This window comes from Rhipicephalus microplus, chromosome 8 (assembly GCF_043290135.1).
Source record: "Rhipicephalus microplus isolate Deutch F79 chromosome 8, USDA_Rmic, whole genome shotgun sequence".
In the NCBI taxonomy this organism is placed as follows: domain Eukaryota; kingdom Metazoa; phylum Arthropoda; class Arachnida; order Ixodida; family Ixodidae; genus Rhipicephalus; species Rhipicephalus microplus.
In genome coordinates, this window is record NC_134707.1 from 72,205,871 (window position 1) to 72,224,620 (window position 18,750).

Genomic DNA, 18,750 nt, shown 5'->3' on the forward strand with positions numbered 1-18,750 from the left:
TTGTCTAACTCCGTAATCATGAGTTGCAATTCGTCCCCTGAGTTACTCAGCAATGCAATTTCATCGGCGAAGCGCAGGTTACTAAGGTATTCTCCATTAACTCTTATCCCTAACTGTTCCCATTCTAGGCTTCTGAAAACTTCCTGTAAGCATGCGGTAAATAGCATTGGGGAGATTGTGTCCCCCTGCCTTACACCCTTCTTGATTGGTATTCTGTTGCTTTCTTTATGAAGCACTATGGTAGCAGTTGATCCCCTGTAGATTTCTGCCAGAATGTTTATATATACTTCATCTACGCCCTGATTCCGCAGTGTCTGCATGACGGCTGATATTTCTACTGAATCAAATGCCTTCTCGTAATCTATGAAGGCTATGTATAGTGGTTGGTTATACTCTGAGCATTTTTCTATTACCTCATTGATAGTATGGATGTGGTCGATTGTTGAGTAGCCTGTTCGAAATCCTGCTTGTTCCTTTGGTTGATTAAATTTTAATGTTTTATTTACTCTGTTAGCAATTACCTTTGGAAATAGCTTGTATACTACAGAGAGCAAGCTGATCGGCCTGTAATTCTTCAAGTCCTTGTCATCTCCTTTCTTATGTATTAAGATGATGTTAGCGTTCTCCCAAGACTCTCGTACTCTTCCCGTCAGGAGACACCTCGTAAACAGGGTGGCTAGTTTTTCTAACACAATCTGTCCTCCATCTTTCAGCAGATCTGATGTTACCTGATCCTCACCAGCAGCTTTGCCTCTTTGCATGCTCTCCAAAGCTTTTGTGACTTCTTCTATCATTACTGGTGGGGTGTCATCTGGGTTACTGCTAGTTCTTGGATGGAGTATTATAGAGACTATTTACTAAACATATACTAACTACTTTGAAGCTGCAGTACGCCTCAGTACCATACGTTGTGCAACACTCGCCCTAAATATGTTTTTTTCTTATTTCGCTATTCAGTTCTAGTATTTATTACTGAAGGAATTCAAATGGAAGCGTAAAGTAACACGCAGCTGTTACGTGAAATGACCCAAATGGCATGGAGGACTGGGTGGTCAGCTTACTCGAAGTTTTCGGCTACACATTTTTATTAGGTATTCTGGAAAATGAACTCAAGAAGGAGATCTTGCATACTTTGATAGTTCAATGTGCGTATGTTCATGTAATAAAAATTAGAAACGATTTGCTATACAAGCGTAGATTTCTCTTGGAAGATGAAAGTCGAACACAATATATATGATTTCATTCAATTCGCTTATCTAAAAGCTGTCATGGAGGCCCTTACATGTTTTATACAAATAGTTCTAGTTTCACAAAGTAGCCAAAGCACAAAAAAAAAAAACCACCTTGACAGTGAAAATACAAAAATACGTCCCCCGTATATTGCAATAAAAACAATCATATTGCTCAATAGGTTCTGTTTAGCTGAGTTTATACCGGCCTGAAATAAAGAGCTGTTTGTACTCAATAGGTCGATAGAGAAGAAAGTATTATTAATAATGTCTGCAGTATTACGTTCAAAAACCACGGTATCTATATGAGAGATGCCGCTAGCGGAAGGCTACGGAAATATTCACCATCTTGTATTGTTTAATGTGCACTGGCATCGTACTGTAACAGGACCCTCCACCATTTCGCCGCCATTGAAATGCGATTAGTTCAGCCGGGACGGAAGCCATGACCCTCAGGCCAGCAGCAGAGCACCCTACACAGTAAATCAGTTTGAACCCATTCTGGTGAATAGCGTGCCTATAATTAACGCCCTAAGATAAAAATCGTTTGGTTTGTCCAAACGCCCTTACTGTAAGGTGTTTGTTATAGACACGCAAATCATTCTCAAGAGTGCGAATTGGTTTGCAGTGCAGCCAGTGTTCCACTGAGACAGAAAGTAAGTGTTTTGAACCTGAAACACACCTTTTACCTTCAGTTTAAATACCATGAATTTACACTCAAATCGACTTTCTACGTCTTACTTCTGAAGGTGTTGACATGAATGTTAGTGCAGTCATGTGCGTTTGTGTATAGCTGCAATTACTGCATAAAGAAAAAATATTCTTCATAAGATTAGTCTATGTACTTGCACGATTTTGCCTGAATGATGGTTATAGCTGTCATTCCTGCCTTTTCACCGACTACTTATACATGCACAATATTGTTTATGGTAGTGCGAACCACCTTCATCCTTTTCTAAGTTATTATTGCCGTCGTGATTATTTAGATGTCACCGTAACCGGGTTCCTCTCAGCCTGCGATGATCGCAATTATATTGAGGTCCATTGCTAAAAGCTCTAGGGCTTAAAGTCATATTCGCCCACTGAAAAAGCCTCCATTAGGTAACTTGTATGAAAACCTGCATTAAAGCGTACTCTACAGTACGAGTTGCTTTGCAGTCGGAAGTGCTCGATTTTGGGACGTATGATAGCTATGACGTGTTATTATGTAATGAAATAAATGTTTGACTCTGAAGAAGGACCACAGGCATGAGAAATGACACTTTCTTGCACAAACCGCTAGAAATATTTGGTATATCTATAAATTATCATATGGTACAATAAAAGCTACAGAACACTAATACTCAATTATCATTGTGATGAAAGGGCAGGCTTCTGCAGATCACAATATTTGTCCGGGAGCAGCTAACACTTCCCCTCACACTTGTGGTTTTTGTTTGCAGAAAAATAGCTCATAACTTGTCGTGTGATTTCATGACCTCCTCAGACGAAACCTGATACATTCAAAAAGACGTCTCCGCAAACAAGAAGAAGACAATAAGTGCAATGCTTTAGCAAGACAGAACATTTTAAGTGGAAGCTATAGACGCAGGTTTATTCAATGGCGGAGCAGCTCAAGGGACTACTTCAACTCAGTAGCATTGAAAGCATTTCAAAATACACGAATTAGTGATGCATGCGTCAGTGAGTTATCCGTGTCTCTGAGGGATAAAACGTTCACCTATCTTCAAAGCAAATGTCTTGCTAGGTGATACGGTATGTGAGCTTTTCTATTCAAATCAATGACTTTTTCGTTTATACGTTTTTACGTTTGTTTTGTTTTATGATGCTTTCAGGCTCATGCATTATTTTAATTAAACTGTTCAGTTGCGAGTACACACTTGTCTGAGTTCATTCTGAACTCTCCTGTCTTTGTCAGCATCCCACTCCACGCAAAAATACAAACTCTGTAGCCCCATTATATCTCGAGTTCATATTATGTTGGCTAAAGCAGCGTCACCAGGTTTCGCAATTTTATGTGATTTGGTTATAACTCTGGCTGGCCCGTGGTGGTCTTGGCTATTTGATCTGTTTCATTTGAAACTTTCTTGTCTCCTAATTTTTAGCAAAATTATCAATAGCTGGTCACGTCAAAGCACCTGGTGTTCTAGTATATAGCGCCTAAATATGGCACTGAAAGCGTACTTGGCATCTAAAATTAAAATTAGGCCCATACATTGCCAAAATAATGACATCCCACTAAGAATATGTTGCAGGCCAAGATCCAGTGCATATATGTACGGGGCGGTCAGTGAACGGTTGTGCAGTGTGTTGCTTCTCGCAGGCAAGGGAGCGTTTCCACTATCAGAGCGTGTCGTAAACTCCCTGTCGCCACGCGGCGAGCGCTGAGCTGGTGATAAGAGAGAGCGAATTCTCCCCAGTAAAGAGGAGGCCTTTCTCCTGTACTCAAGCACACCGACCATCACGACAGCAGCAGCAGACGACGGACGATGCACACCGACACGCTAAGCCCCTAAGGCACTTCGCCCGTCAAAAAAATGGGAACTAAACGAAGCGGCATGCACGTGCAGTGTGCCATTGTTTTAACTGAGCTCACTGAAATGCTGTCACAAATATTTGGAGGCTAAAAAGTAAGCACATCTGTATAAAGCTTGCGTAAAACAAACAGTGGGTCCGCCGAATAAATAATTTATTTGGCAAGTAGCGCAGCAGGGCTGCTTATTTTGCTAACAAAAGACGCCTTCACCCACTTATTACTGTCGCTGTATACAAGGTTCTCCAGCTATTTTTCGTGAGATTTTAAAAACAGGCTCACACACGCAATGATGACGTGACCAAATGCTTCTTCCTGAGTGTATAGCCTGGAGTGAGTCAGTATATTTTTTTCTGATTATTTGTTAATTCAGGCTTCTTTCTTAACTAATTTTTCAACGAACTAACATGCGTAAAATAATTCAGTGAGAAAGGTTTAGTTCGGTTTGCAAAACGTTCGATTAGGCGGATTATGTGCGCTATAAATAAAAAAAGTACCATGTGACAAATCTACCGGTCCGCCTACGTGCTCTCTAATTCTCATGCTTCCTAACGTTCCGCGCACGAAGTATACGCCTCCTTCAAAGCAGTTCAAGACCTTAAGTAGTCGTAACGGTTATGGCTTTTGTGGCCGATATCAAAATGTGTTTCTTGCAAAGCCACCACCAGCATTGCGGCCCCGTTGAGACAGCACAATGGAACGAATTCTGTGATCGTTCATACGCTGAATGTTAAGTAGCAGTGGAACCATCGTGCGCACTGGCGCGCAAGCGGCTTTGTAACGCTGTATTTTTTTTTATTTTACGGGAAATGAAGTTAGCAAAAAATACTAAAATTTAACACATACAGAGCTTCAAAGTGTATAGGCAGACGTTTTGCATGTTGATGAACAACCTTCTTGTTGGAATTTCTGGCTCATTGTCGTTGTTTATATTGTGTTAATAAAGGTGGCCTAATTAGGCAAATAATAATTACTCAAAAAAGTGTGACTCACTTCAGGTGGCAACAGTTAGCAACATGTCTTTGATCGCGTTGTCAGCGCGTGTGACGGCATACATTTAAAGTTTGGCTAAAAATAGTTGTGTCTTCCTATATAGTTTCGCGTAGTAAGGTAAAAATAATTGAAAACTGAAAAAAGTTTTGAATGGTCAAAATATTGACACTCTTTTTATAACTGCGTAGAGCAGGAGTCACATGCACGTATTTACGCGTATATTTTTTAAAACAGTGGAAAATTGAGAACATAAACATCAGTACACCCTCATGAAGTTATGTTCATTTGTAATGTTCATGCATTATCTTTCAACGAAATTAGAGATGCGAACAAAAAGTAGCCTTTTGGAGGGTGCTCTTACATCCTAATACTCACTCTCAGATAATTCGCGATGCAGTGACGGAAGAGGGTCTGAAAATCGGACCCTTTTTTCTGCAAGATAAGGAGTCAGGCATAAAATATTACAAGCTATTTCATTTCCTACGTCATTGCTAGTGATACGTGTTTCAAACTAGAAACGTGGCAGATTACACATGCAGGGAGCCTCAGCAGAGTAAAGGTAAATTGCATGCACTATAAGGTGTGAAATTTAACAGTGACTGTTTTTGCGTGCACATGGCATTGCACAAGTGAGTTGTCAGTTTGTAACGGCTGATCATTGCCTGAAATCCTTGGTGGGAACAATCAATGATATATGTTTTGTCTGTGGATTTCTTCTTTTATTGTCACATATCTTCCTTTTTTCTACTGAAAAATTTTGTTCCTCATTGTTATGATGACTGACAACTCCAACTGAATGCCAGTCTTCGTGTTGCGAAAAAAGTAGCTAATGAGCTGTTGTCCTAAACTGCTTGTGGATTGCTTCAGATCCATTTATGATATCACTTCGTTTTTTCCCGCTTAATTGAATGATACAGTTGCTCGCTTTCCAGAAGAATGATGCTTCGCACCTTAGCTTCATAATTGGTTGATGCAGTTGCGATTTTGGCATTCGTTTCAGCCATCGCTGATTGAATACGAGTTAAACTTTCGGTTAAAAATACGTAAAAAGGGGCTCTGCTAAAGTGCCTACTGTTAGTGAGACGACCTACTTTAAAAAGTCTTGCCCTCAAGGTGAAGCAGAAACTTTATCTTCTGCAACGTTTATTTCCTTCATGTCTTCTTCCACATGAAAGAAAACAGCGAAATAAAAAATAATGTGAAATTTTTTTATTGTCTGCATGTTTTTTTGTGTGTGTGGAAGTCCAGTGGTTAGTGCAGGGGTTGAAAGAGCCGATATTAATATAATGGTAGTCAACCTGGCGCCACGGTGGTGTAAGTCTCTTGCGGAATAACTACGGAAACTTTTAGCAAACAGACATTCAGTTTATGCAGGCTACACTGGTTTCAAGGGAAGGCTTAGTTGTGTTGTTTTTTACTCAATTGCGCCAAAGAATTTTATATTATCAACGTGCAAACAGGCAGGAATTGCAGGAATTAGCTTACTAGCGCAAGCTAAATGTCATGGAAGAATGAGCGAGTCAGAATTACTTAGCTGAATTTCGCTGCTTTGTAGCACTTATACCTTGGTAGGGTTCCGTTACTACATCCAACTACAAGCTATTTACAGCATTTGCACATCATGGAATGGTTACACATACTCAAATGCATATTGCATATTGCTCTTTCAGTAATAAACAGAGTTACAAATAGTTCAAAAATTGAAATGAATATTTACTTGGGCCTCGACGAGGTTCGCCTGGAAAAGAGTGTCAGATTAGATTATTGGAAGTTATTCACTTTAGCCGCCTGTGAAGTGGCACGCGATGGTCTTAGTGACAGAGAATCTACAAAATGAAATATTGTCGCAAGAAATTCCATGATAGGGTAGTGCCGGATATATATAAATTTTCCAGTTCGAGGTAGATGCATACTAGCCAGCATGCTTTTTAATTAATAGTTTAATAAAAACTTGTTGATGTGATTTAATTCCCCCTACTACTGTTACCAATGCTGGGAGGAGGTTAAGCCGCAGTTAATTAGAAGCACATGTGTTGTTTTAAACATTTATGATCACTTTATCGCCAAGACAACTGATATGAACCCTATTCTTGGTCTTTTTCAGTTTGGCTCCAACAACAGGCGAATGAAAAGACATGTAAGAGCGTTGGTGGTTTCGCCTTCGTGGTTCTTGAACCAGAGGCTGGCCACATCAGCGAGGTAAAAGCGCACGTTTGTGAGCTGGTCGCAGGCGTTCCATTTGTTGGAAGCGCTTACGATTTTGTACTCGACGAGCCAGACTTCGACGTCTTGTTCGTCGTTGCCGCGAAAAAATGGTGGGTCGCGTTGCGGAAGGACGCCAGTACAGAAGACTGTCGTGGTGGGTTAGATTGATAAGGGCCAGGAGCAGTCATGGTGAACGTTGAGGTTAGCGTCCAATTGCGAAGTTCCAGGTTTATGGGAACCCCGGCTCCTCCACCACTTAAAATAGAGGTGTTGTACGTCAAGAAAGGTTCAGACGCAGCTCGGCGAAAGGTGCTTTATGAGGCAGGTCTGGCTACCGGCGAGCGGCGTGCGCGAACTACTACTATAGCCACTGATCATCATGGTCTTCTTCAGTAACAGCAGAGCGTCCGTTATTCTGATTCATTACAATATATATATATATATTATAATGAGGCGTTTTAGAGTGACACTCTTTTATAAAACAGGAGAGCGGTCACGACACGTCAAGTGGTAAGGCCGGAACTAGCCTGAGTCCCCAGCCAACCAAACGTCGTCTTCTTCACCGACTGAGTCCTACCCCCTGCCCTTCTGAGTAGCATTCATCTTCTTCACTACATTTTCCTCCCCTCCGGAAAAGAGCCATCTTGGCGACTCATGGGCAGGAGACAATAGAGGGATCGTAATACGGTTTTAGGCGGTCTATGTGGACGGTCTCACGTCACGGCGTCGTTGGTCATGGGGCTGCTCAAGCGGCTCCACGATGTAATTGACGGGTGAAGTTTGTTTAACCACACGGTAAGCTCCGTCATACTTGTACATCAGTTTCGTTAAGAGACCAGGGCTGGTTGAAGGGATGCGAAGCCAGACAAGGTCATCCGATGCATAAGAAGCCGGAGGCGTCGGGCTATCGCGGTGGTGTTTCTGGCGTTGCTGTTCAGCACTTGTGAAGGAGCGGGCAAGCTGACGACACTCTTCCGCGTATTTAGCAGCTTGTGACATCGTCGTCGACTCAGCAACATCCGGGTGGTAAGGAAGAATGGTGTCTAGCGTGCAAGAGGGCTCGCGACCATAAAGGAGTAAATATGGCGAGAAACCAGTGATTGTCTGGACAGCAGTATTATGCGCGTAGGTTACAAAAGGGAGAATACTGTCCCAATTGGTGTGATCGGTTGCGACGTACATCGACAGCATATCTCCTAATGTATGGTTGAATCTTTCTGTAATGCCATTTGTTTGAGCATGATACCCGGTGGTGGTGCGATGAATGACTTGGCATTCGTTGAGAAGCGATTCGACAGCGTCCGACAAAAACACACGCCCTCGGTCACTCAGGAGTTCACGTGGTGCACCGTGACGTAAAATGATCTGATGCAGTATGAAACGACCGACGTCACTGGCTGACGCAGAAGAGAGTGGTGAAGTTTCTGCGTAGCGCGTAAGGTGATCTATAGCGACGATTGCTCAGCGATTTCCAGCAGGTGTAATCGGAAGAGGTCCATACAGATCAATACCAACACGGTCAAACGGTCGGGCAGGACAAGGTAAGAGTTGTAGTGGAGCTGGAGAACTTTGAGTGGGATTCTTCCGGCGTTGACAAGCGAGACAGGAACGTACGTAGCGACGAACGAAGCGATACATTCCACGCCAGTAGTAGCGGTGGGACAGGCGGGTGTAGGTTTTTAACACTCCAGCATGGGCGCATTGTGGGTCGGCATGAAAGGAGGCGCATATGTCTGAGCGGAGACGTCTGGGAATGACTAGAAGCCATTGGCGTCCTTCGGAGAGATAATTACATCTGTATAGCAAACCATCTCTGATAACGAAGTGCTGTATTTGGCGGCGCATACCTCTAGGGATATTTTGCGAGGGAGTTCGATTCAACAAGTTGATAAGTGAAGCGATCCAAGGATCTTTTCGTTGCTCCTGTCGCATGTCACTGACACTAAGTGCAGATACGTCGGGGGCAGGCGAAGACGGCGGCTTGTCACTACATCGTAGAGGTGATTGGAACAAAGCGTCTGCGTCAGAATGTTTTCGGCCAGATCGGTAAACGACGTGGATGTCGTACTCTTGTAGCCGAAGCGCCCAACGGGCAAGCCGGCTGGTGGGATCTTTTAACGAGGAGAGCCAACATAATGCATAATGATCTGTAACCACGCTGAATGGGCGCCCGTAAAGATATGGTCGAAACTTGCCTATGGCCCATATGATGGCTAGACACTCTTTTTCGGTGACTGAATAGTTGGCTTCTGCTTTTGCGAGTGCACGGCTGGCGTAAGAGACGACGTACTCATCAAATCCAGGTTTAGGCTGGGCGAGCACAGCACCGAGGCCAACTCCGCTGGCATCCGTGTGTATTTCCGTCGGCGCAAGAGGATCAAAATTTCGCAGTATAGGAGGTGACGTAAGAAGGTGGCGGAGTGTGGCAAATGCATCATCACAAGCTGACGACCAACTAAAAAGGTCGTTGTTGCCGGCAAGAAGGTCAGTCAAGGGCGATATGATGGAGGCGAAGTTCCGAATAAAACGACGAAAATATGAACATAAACCGAGGAAGCTGCGAAGTTCTTTTAAGGTCTTCGGCTTGGGAAATTCGGCAACGGCACGCAGTTTCGTCGGATCCGGAAGAGTGTCACCTCTAGATACAACATGGCCCAAAATTAGGAGTCGTCGAGCGCCGAAGCAGCACTTCTTCAAGTTGAGCTGTAGACCGGCGGCGGTGAGGCAAGTAAGCACTGCCTCGAGCCGCTGAAGGTACGTTGAAAAGACGCTTGAAAATATTACGACATCGTCTAAATAGCACAGACATGTCTGCCATTTCAGGCCACGGAGGATGTTGTCGATCATGCGCTCGAAAGTGCCAGGCGCATTGCAGAGCCCAAATGGCATGAAGTTAAATTCATATAAGCCATCAGGGGTAACAAAAGCCGTCTTGGGCGATCAGCGTCAGCCATTGGAACCTGCCAATAACTTGAACGCAGATCTAGTGACGAGAAGAACTCCGCGCCTTGTAAGCAGTCAAGGGCATCGTCTATGCGAGGTAGCGGGTAAACATCTTTGTGCGTGATCTTATTCAACCGGCAGTAGTCGACGCAAAATCTTATTGAGCCATCCTTTTTCTTGACTAGAACAACTGGGGAGGCCCACGGGCTGTTAGAGGGCTCAATACCACCTCGCTTCAACATGTCGTCAACTTGTTCCGCGATTATGCGACGCTCAGATGCCGATACCCGATACGGACGCTGACGTAAAGGAGCGTGAAGGCCAGTGTCGATTTCGTGAGATACTGCGAAAGCACGGCCCAAAGTCAGTTGCTGGTGGTCGAAGCTGGCGCGGAAGCGCTCGATGAGGGCGATGATGTCGGTGCGCTGCTGGGCGGTAAGGTTCGTGTCGATGCAGCGCGAAATTGCGTCGGTGAATGATGGGGAAGAGGATGACGCGCAGCAATCAACAGCATCAATAGGTAGCGTAGTCGAGTGGTCAGGAACTACACGTGCACTCCAGAGATTATAGTCATCGGCAAAGCCCAGACACTCTCCGCACAGTAACTTGGAAGGCGAGGGAAACGGATTTGATACATAAATTGCACTTGATCCATCGTGAATATTCAGAACGGCGAAAGGAATAAGGAAGCACTTGCGGCGAACCGCGGTTTCAGAAGGCGTAAAAAGAACAGTTGAGCCACTAGAAACGTCACAGGAAAGCGGAACTAGGGCGGACGAGAACGGGGGTATCGAAGTGTCTGTCGGCGGCAACGAAAACTTTTGCAGGTGAAAGGGACGAGTCGAGTGAAGCAGCGTCGCATAACGGCGCAAACTCCAGTTCCGCGCGAGCACAGTCAATGACGGCATGATGAGAGCAGAGAAAGTCCCAGCCTAATATAATGTCATGGGAACACTGCGGGAGCACTACAAACTCGGCGACATAAATATTGTCAGCAATAACGACAGGTGCCGTGCATGCAGCAAAAGGGCGAATTCGCTGCTCGCTCACAGTGCTCAAAACGAAGTCGTGTAGAGGCATTGTGACTTTTTTTAGTCGACGGCAAAGTTTTTCAGTCATTACAGACACTGCGGCGCCAGTATCGACCAATGCGAAAACAGGTATACCTTCAACGGAGACAGCAACGACGTTAGACGGCGAAAACCAAGGTCTTGTGGAGTTCGAAAGATCCGCAGTTCTTGCCCCCGGAACTGCGGCTCCTAGTTTTCCTCAGGGACAGGGTGAGGTCGACGTAGCATAGGGGAAAGGGAACGGCGTTGAGGTGAAGGCGACCGGTGTCTGTTGAAGTTCCGGCGAGGTGAAAATGTGTCCATGGTGGTAGTCTCGCAATATACAGCCGGCTGCGGTCGTGGGGGTAAATCATAATTGGGCCTGACGTCGTCACGCAGGAAAAACTCACGCCGTCGACAAAATCGTGCCACGTGACCCGCAATTCCACAGGTGAAGCATATGGGGCGGTTGTCTTGAGTGCGCCAAGGGTTCTGAAAGCGTGGAGGTGGTGGTCGGGAGAAAGGACGGGCAGCCTGGTACATAGGCTCAGTCGGTACGACAAAGGGACGCGTGGACGTAGGCGTTCGCGACAAAGAAACGTAGCTGTTCGCGACAGGTGGACGTCGGGTTTCGTTCATTGCTTTCGCATAGGTCAATGGAGCAGCCACAGGTGGTGCGTGAGCTGTTGATAGCGCCTCGGACACTTGCTCCTGGACTACTCGCTGTATTGATGGCGCTAAAGTAGATGGGGCACCTTCAGAGGTATAAGGCACGAGGGACAACTGGCGTGCGACCTCCTCTCGTACAAATTGCTTGATCTCGAGAAGCAAACTGGTGTGATCTACAGAGCCAGCCGACGTTAAAGCGGAGATTGTTGCACATGGCGCGGTGGCACGACGAGTAGTGTCACGCTGTTTCCAGAGCTCATCATAGCTCTTACACAGTTGGATCAGTTCCGCTACCGTTTGCGGGCTTTTGGCGACAAGCATCTGAAATGCGTCGTCAGTCACGCCTTTCAAGATGTGTTTGATCTTCTCGGCTTCTGTCATGGCGGAGTTGACACGCCGGCATAGGTCGACCACATCTTCGATATAACTGGTGTAATTCTCACCATTCTGCTGAGCCCTGGTACGCAAGCGCTGTTCGGCCCGTAGTTTGCGAAGCACTGGACGGCCAAACAAGTCCGCAAACGCTGTTCGGAAGGCCAACCAGGTGGGGAGGTCTCTCTCATGATTACGGTACCACAGACTGGCGACGTCGGTCAAATAAAATTGGACGACAGTAAGCTTGTGCGCATCATCCCACTTGTTGTGCTTGCTCACCCGGTTGTATTCGTCGAGCCAGTCTACCACGTCTTTGTCATCGGTTCCACTGAAGGTAGGTGGATCGCGTTGCCGAAAGGAGCCAAGACAGACAGGAGGTGCAGTAGTTGTAGCCGAGGCGGCCACCTGCTGATCGTCGTCCGTGGACATTGTAGCAACTGGAGGCAACGTACGGTTTCGCAATTCCAAAATTAGGCGTTACCCAGCACCTCCACCAAATAAATGGGGCGTTTTAGAGTGGCACTCTTTTATAAAACAGGAGAGCGGTAACGACACGTCAAGTGGTAATGGCGGAACTAGCCTGAGTCTCCAGCCAACCAAACGTCGTCTTCTTCACCGACTGAGTCCTACCCCCTGCCCTTCTGAGTAGCATTCATCTTCTTCACTACAATATATATTTATTTATTTATTTCTTTATCTTCATCTTGCACCGGTTTGTTCTTCGTCATGGTGCACCACGGGAGCTCCTGAGTGACAGAGATTGCGTATTTTTGTTCGAAGTTCTGCAGCAGCTCCTACATTCACGCCGTACGGTACACCGCACATCAACAGCCTACCACCCTCAGACGAACACCCTAACGGAACGTTTCAACAGAACCCTCAGAGACATGCTATGTATAATGATTCCGACAACTCCAACTGGGACGTTGTTCTTCCTTTTGTGACGTACGCCTACAATACGGCGATTCAATCAACAACAGGCTTTTCTCAAATTTTTCTTTTATATGGTCGTGACCCTTGCAACACACTCGACACAAATCTGCCATACAATCTTGATGCCTCCGAATTCAGCCCAGTTTATAAAATGGTCGAACATGCCGAAGAGTGGCGTCCGTTTGCACGGTCCTTCAGAGCCGATAACCAAGCCCCCCAAAAGATCGCCACGACCATGATCTTGTTCAGAATACCTTCCCCATCGGTTCTCTCGTGCGGCTCCGACTGCCTTTCCACTCTCCTGTACTGACTCCCAAGTTTGCACTCAAGAACGGGCCTTTACCTCGTCATACAGCACCCTTAGTCTGTCACCTATGTGATTGAATCGCTCAAGCCGTCCACAGACAAGCGCCACCTTGGTCGTGAGACGGTACACGTCAGTCACCTCAAGCCCTGTTACGTTCTCCTGTTTTCTCGTCACCTTGAGTCGCCAGGATGGCTCGTCTTCGTCACCGGGGCATTGTAAAGGGGAATTAGCAAGGCAATGACTAGTGGGACCATCACTGAGGGCGAAGCATGAGCGGGTACACGAGCTGTAGACGCTGGACTGCCCGAGCATTTGTTTCCGTACCGGCTGTCTGCCTATTACCTGGCGTCGCTATTAAACCCCCTTGCATTATATATATATATATATATATATATATATATATATATATATATATATATATATATATATATATATATATATATATATATATATATATATATATATATATATATATATATTTATATATATCACTCTGACGAAGGCTGGTCCACCAGCTGAAAACGTTTAGTAAAGACGCTTCCACGAAAGTTTCGTCATCTGTATCTTGCCTATATATGTATATATATATATACATGAGGCGATGGCGAGAAGTTGCCTGAAAGTGAACATATATTTACTATTGCAATAAAGTAGCCCCGCTCGTGCACCCACCCACCTTCACTGAATGCCGGATCATGGTCCATCACGCTTGTGTTGCTAGGCTAGAGTGCGAGTCTATTGGTTCAGGCGTATGTGTAGCTGTCATTGTGTAGGTAAATACGTGGACTTAGAAACTCATATTCGACGTACGACGTACGAAGCTATTGCGTCAAAGCATAATCTAAGAGCATAAAGTAGTGAATATTCATGCAGCCACAGTGTCACTGCCAGAGCAGCGGCGGTAGTGACTACGTTAAGGTGCAAACGAGGTCATAATACTTCATAAAACGAGGTCATAGTTATATAAAACTGCGTATCCGTGGTGAAACACACAGGACTGGTCAAGAAGACATGAGCAAACAATAAGATGGTCTTATTCCATCTGATACAAGGACTTGGTGGCAAAATCGCAGGGTATCTGCTAGTTGGAAAGTTTTCAGAGCACTGTTATTACTTCCCTACTGGGTCTAACGTAAGAAATTATTAAATTCACATGAACAGCAATACGGCTGTTCGTGTGAATTTATTAATTTCATGTGTTCATGTGGAACGGTTACAGCTTTTTCAATATAATACAACAGCCAGGCAGTGTTAAGAGAATTGTAGCTGCCAAATCACCAATGCTAGTTAATTTAAGTAACTTTATTATATCTCTCGATACACAGTTTTGTTTGAATGTTTTAAACAAAACCTTTGATATTACCACATCGCTACATACACCATTCAAGTTGAACATTGGATTTTTGAAGATATGAACAAACGCAACGGAAATACTAGGACTGAAGTTTTCTTCACTTGGCTCAATGTTTAGAGTAAACATTGTACCATACTTGTGGTTTGCGATCTTTTGGGCAACTAGAAACCAGTCCGAAAGGTAGCAGTGTTTGAGCTTAAGCGTTCGTGTGAGGGCATTGCGCATTCACATTGGCTCATCCCTCTTTTTGCTAAACTCACTTCCCCAGAGTTGAGCTTCTTGACTACTCATAACTGCGCTGGCTGCTATCACTCGAAACTGTTTACTGTTGGGTATCTATTTTGCACTGTTTGTGCTTGGCATAAATTATTTCTTCCATAGCAACTGTAGCACGTGCTTGATCAACCTGTCCTCATAATGTGGACAATACACTGACTTTATATAGTTTCGAAACGCAGCATTAAGTGAGGTTTATCGGGCAACATTTATGGTGCTGTGGATTGTATAGAATATCAATTCGGTTGTTGGAAAAAAGATACCTAATATTTATTGTTGCATTTTCGCATGAGTGAATTAGGTATAAAAAGTAATTAATTAATCTTCCCATGGTGCTTGTGGTGCCTACATTTCAATATACCAGCCGAATATACTGGCTCAAGCTACTGACAATAATATGAAAGTGCAAAGTTGAAATTTTTAGCAAAATTGTCTAACCTTATGATCTAGAAAAAGCATTGTGCCCTTAACGTGCATTTATGTGTGGTTTTATGCTATAAGTCACTATCCAAAAAAAAAAGGGAGATGCTCAATCTAACTAGAGAGGTGAAAAAAAAACCAGTTGCACTTAAATCATTGAATAGGTAAATGCTACCGACGTGTCATTGCATGACAAGCCGTAGTGTAGGTACAGAACCAAGTAATTTGTAGAAAAAACATTCTCAAAAGAAATTCAATGTCCGGTAGGTGAAGAAGCTTTCACTTTGTTTACGCTTTGGCACACTATAGTGTCATGCGTCGTCAATCTTTTTTAGGCAGCCATTTTCCGGATTTTACAAACTTGTTGCTAGCTATATTCCTGTCTGCAATCGAAAAAAAAGAAGAATAAAATACCAACATAAAAATGCTACACACCACTGAGGAACTCAAAACAAAAGATACTAGCGTAATAACACCAAGAATCTCAGGATGTTACCTCAAGCATGAATTTTATGCCAAATATATTCAGCCATTTTGTTAGCTCGCGTGTGAAAAACCATGTAAGACACAAATGAATAGTTACCTGGTTGTCGTAGTATACTTCCTGTAAAATATTCAGCGAAATATAAAATTCTACCGTTAATTCATTTTGCTTCCTAATTTTCGTCAGCTGACAAGTAGTCCAAACTAGGAAAGCGGCACAAGTTGTGTGAAATATTATATTAACAATATCAAGCTACGTGTTATGCTTACCTTATCTTTCACGCTTAAGAAGCGTTGGCGCATAGCTGTGACATCATGGACGGGCTAGCAAAGCTATCAATTTGTTACTTCTGCGATCTACAAAACAATTCAATAAAAGGTAACAAATTTCGTTGAGGAACCACGTATGCGTTGAACCACCATTTCAAAAGAGCTTCCGTTCGGCTGTACGAGTATATATATCTGTTCATATTAAAATGATAATTGGTGAGTACAAGTAATTATTCCAACTACTTGCTGCAAAGAATATCATAATTCAATAATGTATCGTAATGAAAGAACTCCAAACATATTTTGGCAAATGCAAAATGTTCCTCATTACAAATTTCTTTACCTATTGGTAACGTATAAATGTTATGTCTTCTTGTACATAGCATTACGCTGTTCTTCTATTCCACATAAGCATTTCTGGTATTCGTAGCTAGTTTCTTATATACACTTGAAAAAAAAAGAATCAACAAAGTGTGAGGCGTACCAGTTGTCCCTGTGGCTGCTCCCTCTGACTAAAGGGCAAACACTATCGAAGCGGGATAAGAATTAGTTTTCTTTGAGTGGACTATATGCTGCGAAGTGGACATTCGCCACATTTAGAACGCTAGTGGACGTTCCACTGAAGCATGTGCTGCAAAATTTGTCAGGCTGAAAGCGATGCGCATGATAGGGCTAAAAACGGTTTGATAGACGTGCACTTAAGCTAACTGCAGCCAACGTGACTGAATCGACGTGAATTCCCTGTAGGTTATTACTGATGGACTGCTGCATATTGGAAATCTGGTTTAATATTGTAGGTAAGCAAGCCACGTGCCAGACAATGCAAGTCATATTCAAATTAAAAGCCATGAATGAAAGAATTTGCATCTTAGGTGAACAATAGTTATATATTAGCTCTTTCAAGCAGTTAGTGCCATTTAGACTACAAGTTTGATCAAGATACTAGAACTTCAAACATCCAGAGATTACATTCACAATATGGTAAGACGAGTCAACAGATGTTTCAAGATTTTATGAAGAAGGTACCGTGAATAACATTTTTATTGACAGTAATGAACTATTCGTAATTTTAACTAATTAGGTTACGCCCATAACAAAATTTCCTTCACTTTTTCTTTAGAATAAACTGAGCAGGAAGAATAAGAACGATCAGCGTTTTCTTGCATTTTTTCTCGAGACATCTATTTGTGGGTATGCAGGCTTAGTTTGCAACTAATGGTTTAGAAAGAGGAAAATACGTACGGCCGGGATTCCCAGGGCCAATTGTTCTTCTTGTTAGGCCTAGACAAAAAAAGCATTTTTATTAAAAAAATGCTTATTGAAAAGCTTGTTACAGATGCTGCTGGTAGAAATCATACCAGTGTATTGTTGGAAAGTAATGTGTTTGTCTATACGATATATTTTTGTCCGTACTCACCAAAACGTCTGACGCTGAACATATTTACAGAATACTGCAATTATTCGTGATGCGGAACATATAATCAGCGAACCCGGCTCACCATTATCAAAACGATTTATGAAGGGACGTTTTGCAAAGCTTTTCCCTCCTCATCACAATGCGTTTGCTCGCTCGTACAGGTGCTGTTCATGAGGCAAGTTATCTCATCACCAGTGTTTGCAGTAAGGTTTTCTTGAAATACATCAATAACCGTTTGGTTGCTATTAATTTTCACAGCATTGATTACACCAAGTATATGGGAAAAATTAGCGTAGAAATTTTAGCTTGTGCTTACTCCCTACTGCTATCTGATCACAAGAGACTAAATTTGCGGTAAATGTCTAGATTGTAATTGGCGCTCGTATTGTGCATCCTTGATATATGAGAACAAAAGAGAGATTAAGAAACGCCATTAAACTTTTACAGTGCAAGCTGTATATAGCTACGAGCAATGAAAAATCGTCCGTAATCTTCTTACTGCTATGTGATCACAGGAGACCAGATTCGCCGTAAATGCGTACATTGTTCCTGGCGCTCCTATCACGTAACCTTGATATACGAGCACAAACCAGAGGTTAAAAAAGGTCGTCAAACTTTTACAATGCAAGCTGTATATGGCTACGAGCAACGAAAAACCATTCGGCGTAGGTGTCACGAGTGTCTTTCATTCACTCTGCTATCAGGTACGTCGTTCTTAGCGTCAGTAAGACGGGCTATTGTCATGCGGACCATTGTCTGCGTTGTGAGTGACATCATGCACGCATCGCAGCCATGGCGTCGAGCAGACGCGTATCTATTTCTACTGAAAATTCCACATGAGTAAGCCACGAACAACTCTAAAAGAGCTCCGACACTGGAAACATCAGAGGCCTAGCATTCACCGGTTCGATGGTGCAGTCCGGGCAAAAAAAAAAACAGAACCAGGAGTCCGAGTGCCACCGGGAACTGCGTACCGACAACTCGGCAGCCTTTCAAGCCGTGCTAAATCATGAATGGGCATAAAGCGCTGGTGGTGGACGGATGCAGCGAACGACGCCACTGAGTAGGCTCCCGATGTCAAACGCTCGCAACGACGCCCGCCGAACAAGCGCCGTTGTGGGCACAGCAGCGTAAACTTGTTGATAACGGGGGTGTGTTCAAACGCTCGCTTTTCGCCGGAGTTTTTTCATCAGCGCTTTCACTAAGGCTGTGACATGCGTGATCACCTGTGGTTCCTAAACAACCACTGTGATTTGACAATTGCGAAACGCATTTACCCGCTTATTACATATAC

The 18,750-nt window shown here is 43.8% G+C and overlaps 1 protein-coding gene across 3 annotated transcripts in view; it reads right to left on the bottom strand.

Annotated features, from left to right (window-relative positions):
* The window catches only part of LOC119165877 (uncharacterized), a 122,134-nt gene that overhangs the window by 40,576 nt on the left and 62,808 nt on the right, over positions 1-18,750 (bottom strand). For 2 of the 3 annotated variants that reach the window (XM_075870609.1, XM_075870608.1), the window contains exons 3-6: positions 17,282-17,320; positions 15,870-15,890; positions 6,473-6,493; positions 5,131-5,187 (exon numbers count right to left, since the gene is read on the bottom strand). In XM_075870609.1, coding sequence (XP_075726724.1) covers positions 5,131-5,187; positions 6,473-6,493; positions 15,870-15,890; positions 17,282-17,320 — 138 coding nt within the window. The remainder of the gene's footprint in view (positions 1-5,130; positions 5,188-6,472; positions 6,494-15,869; positions 15,891-17,281; positions 17,321-18,750) is intronic. The other variant, XM_075870610.1, reaches the window with a different exon arrangement.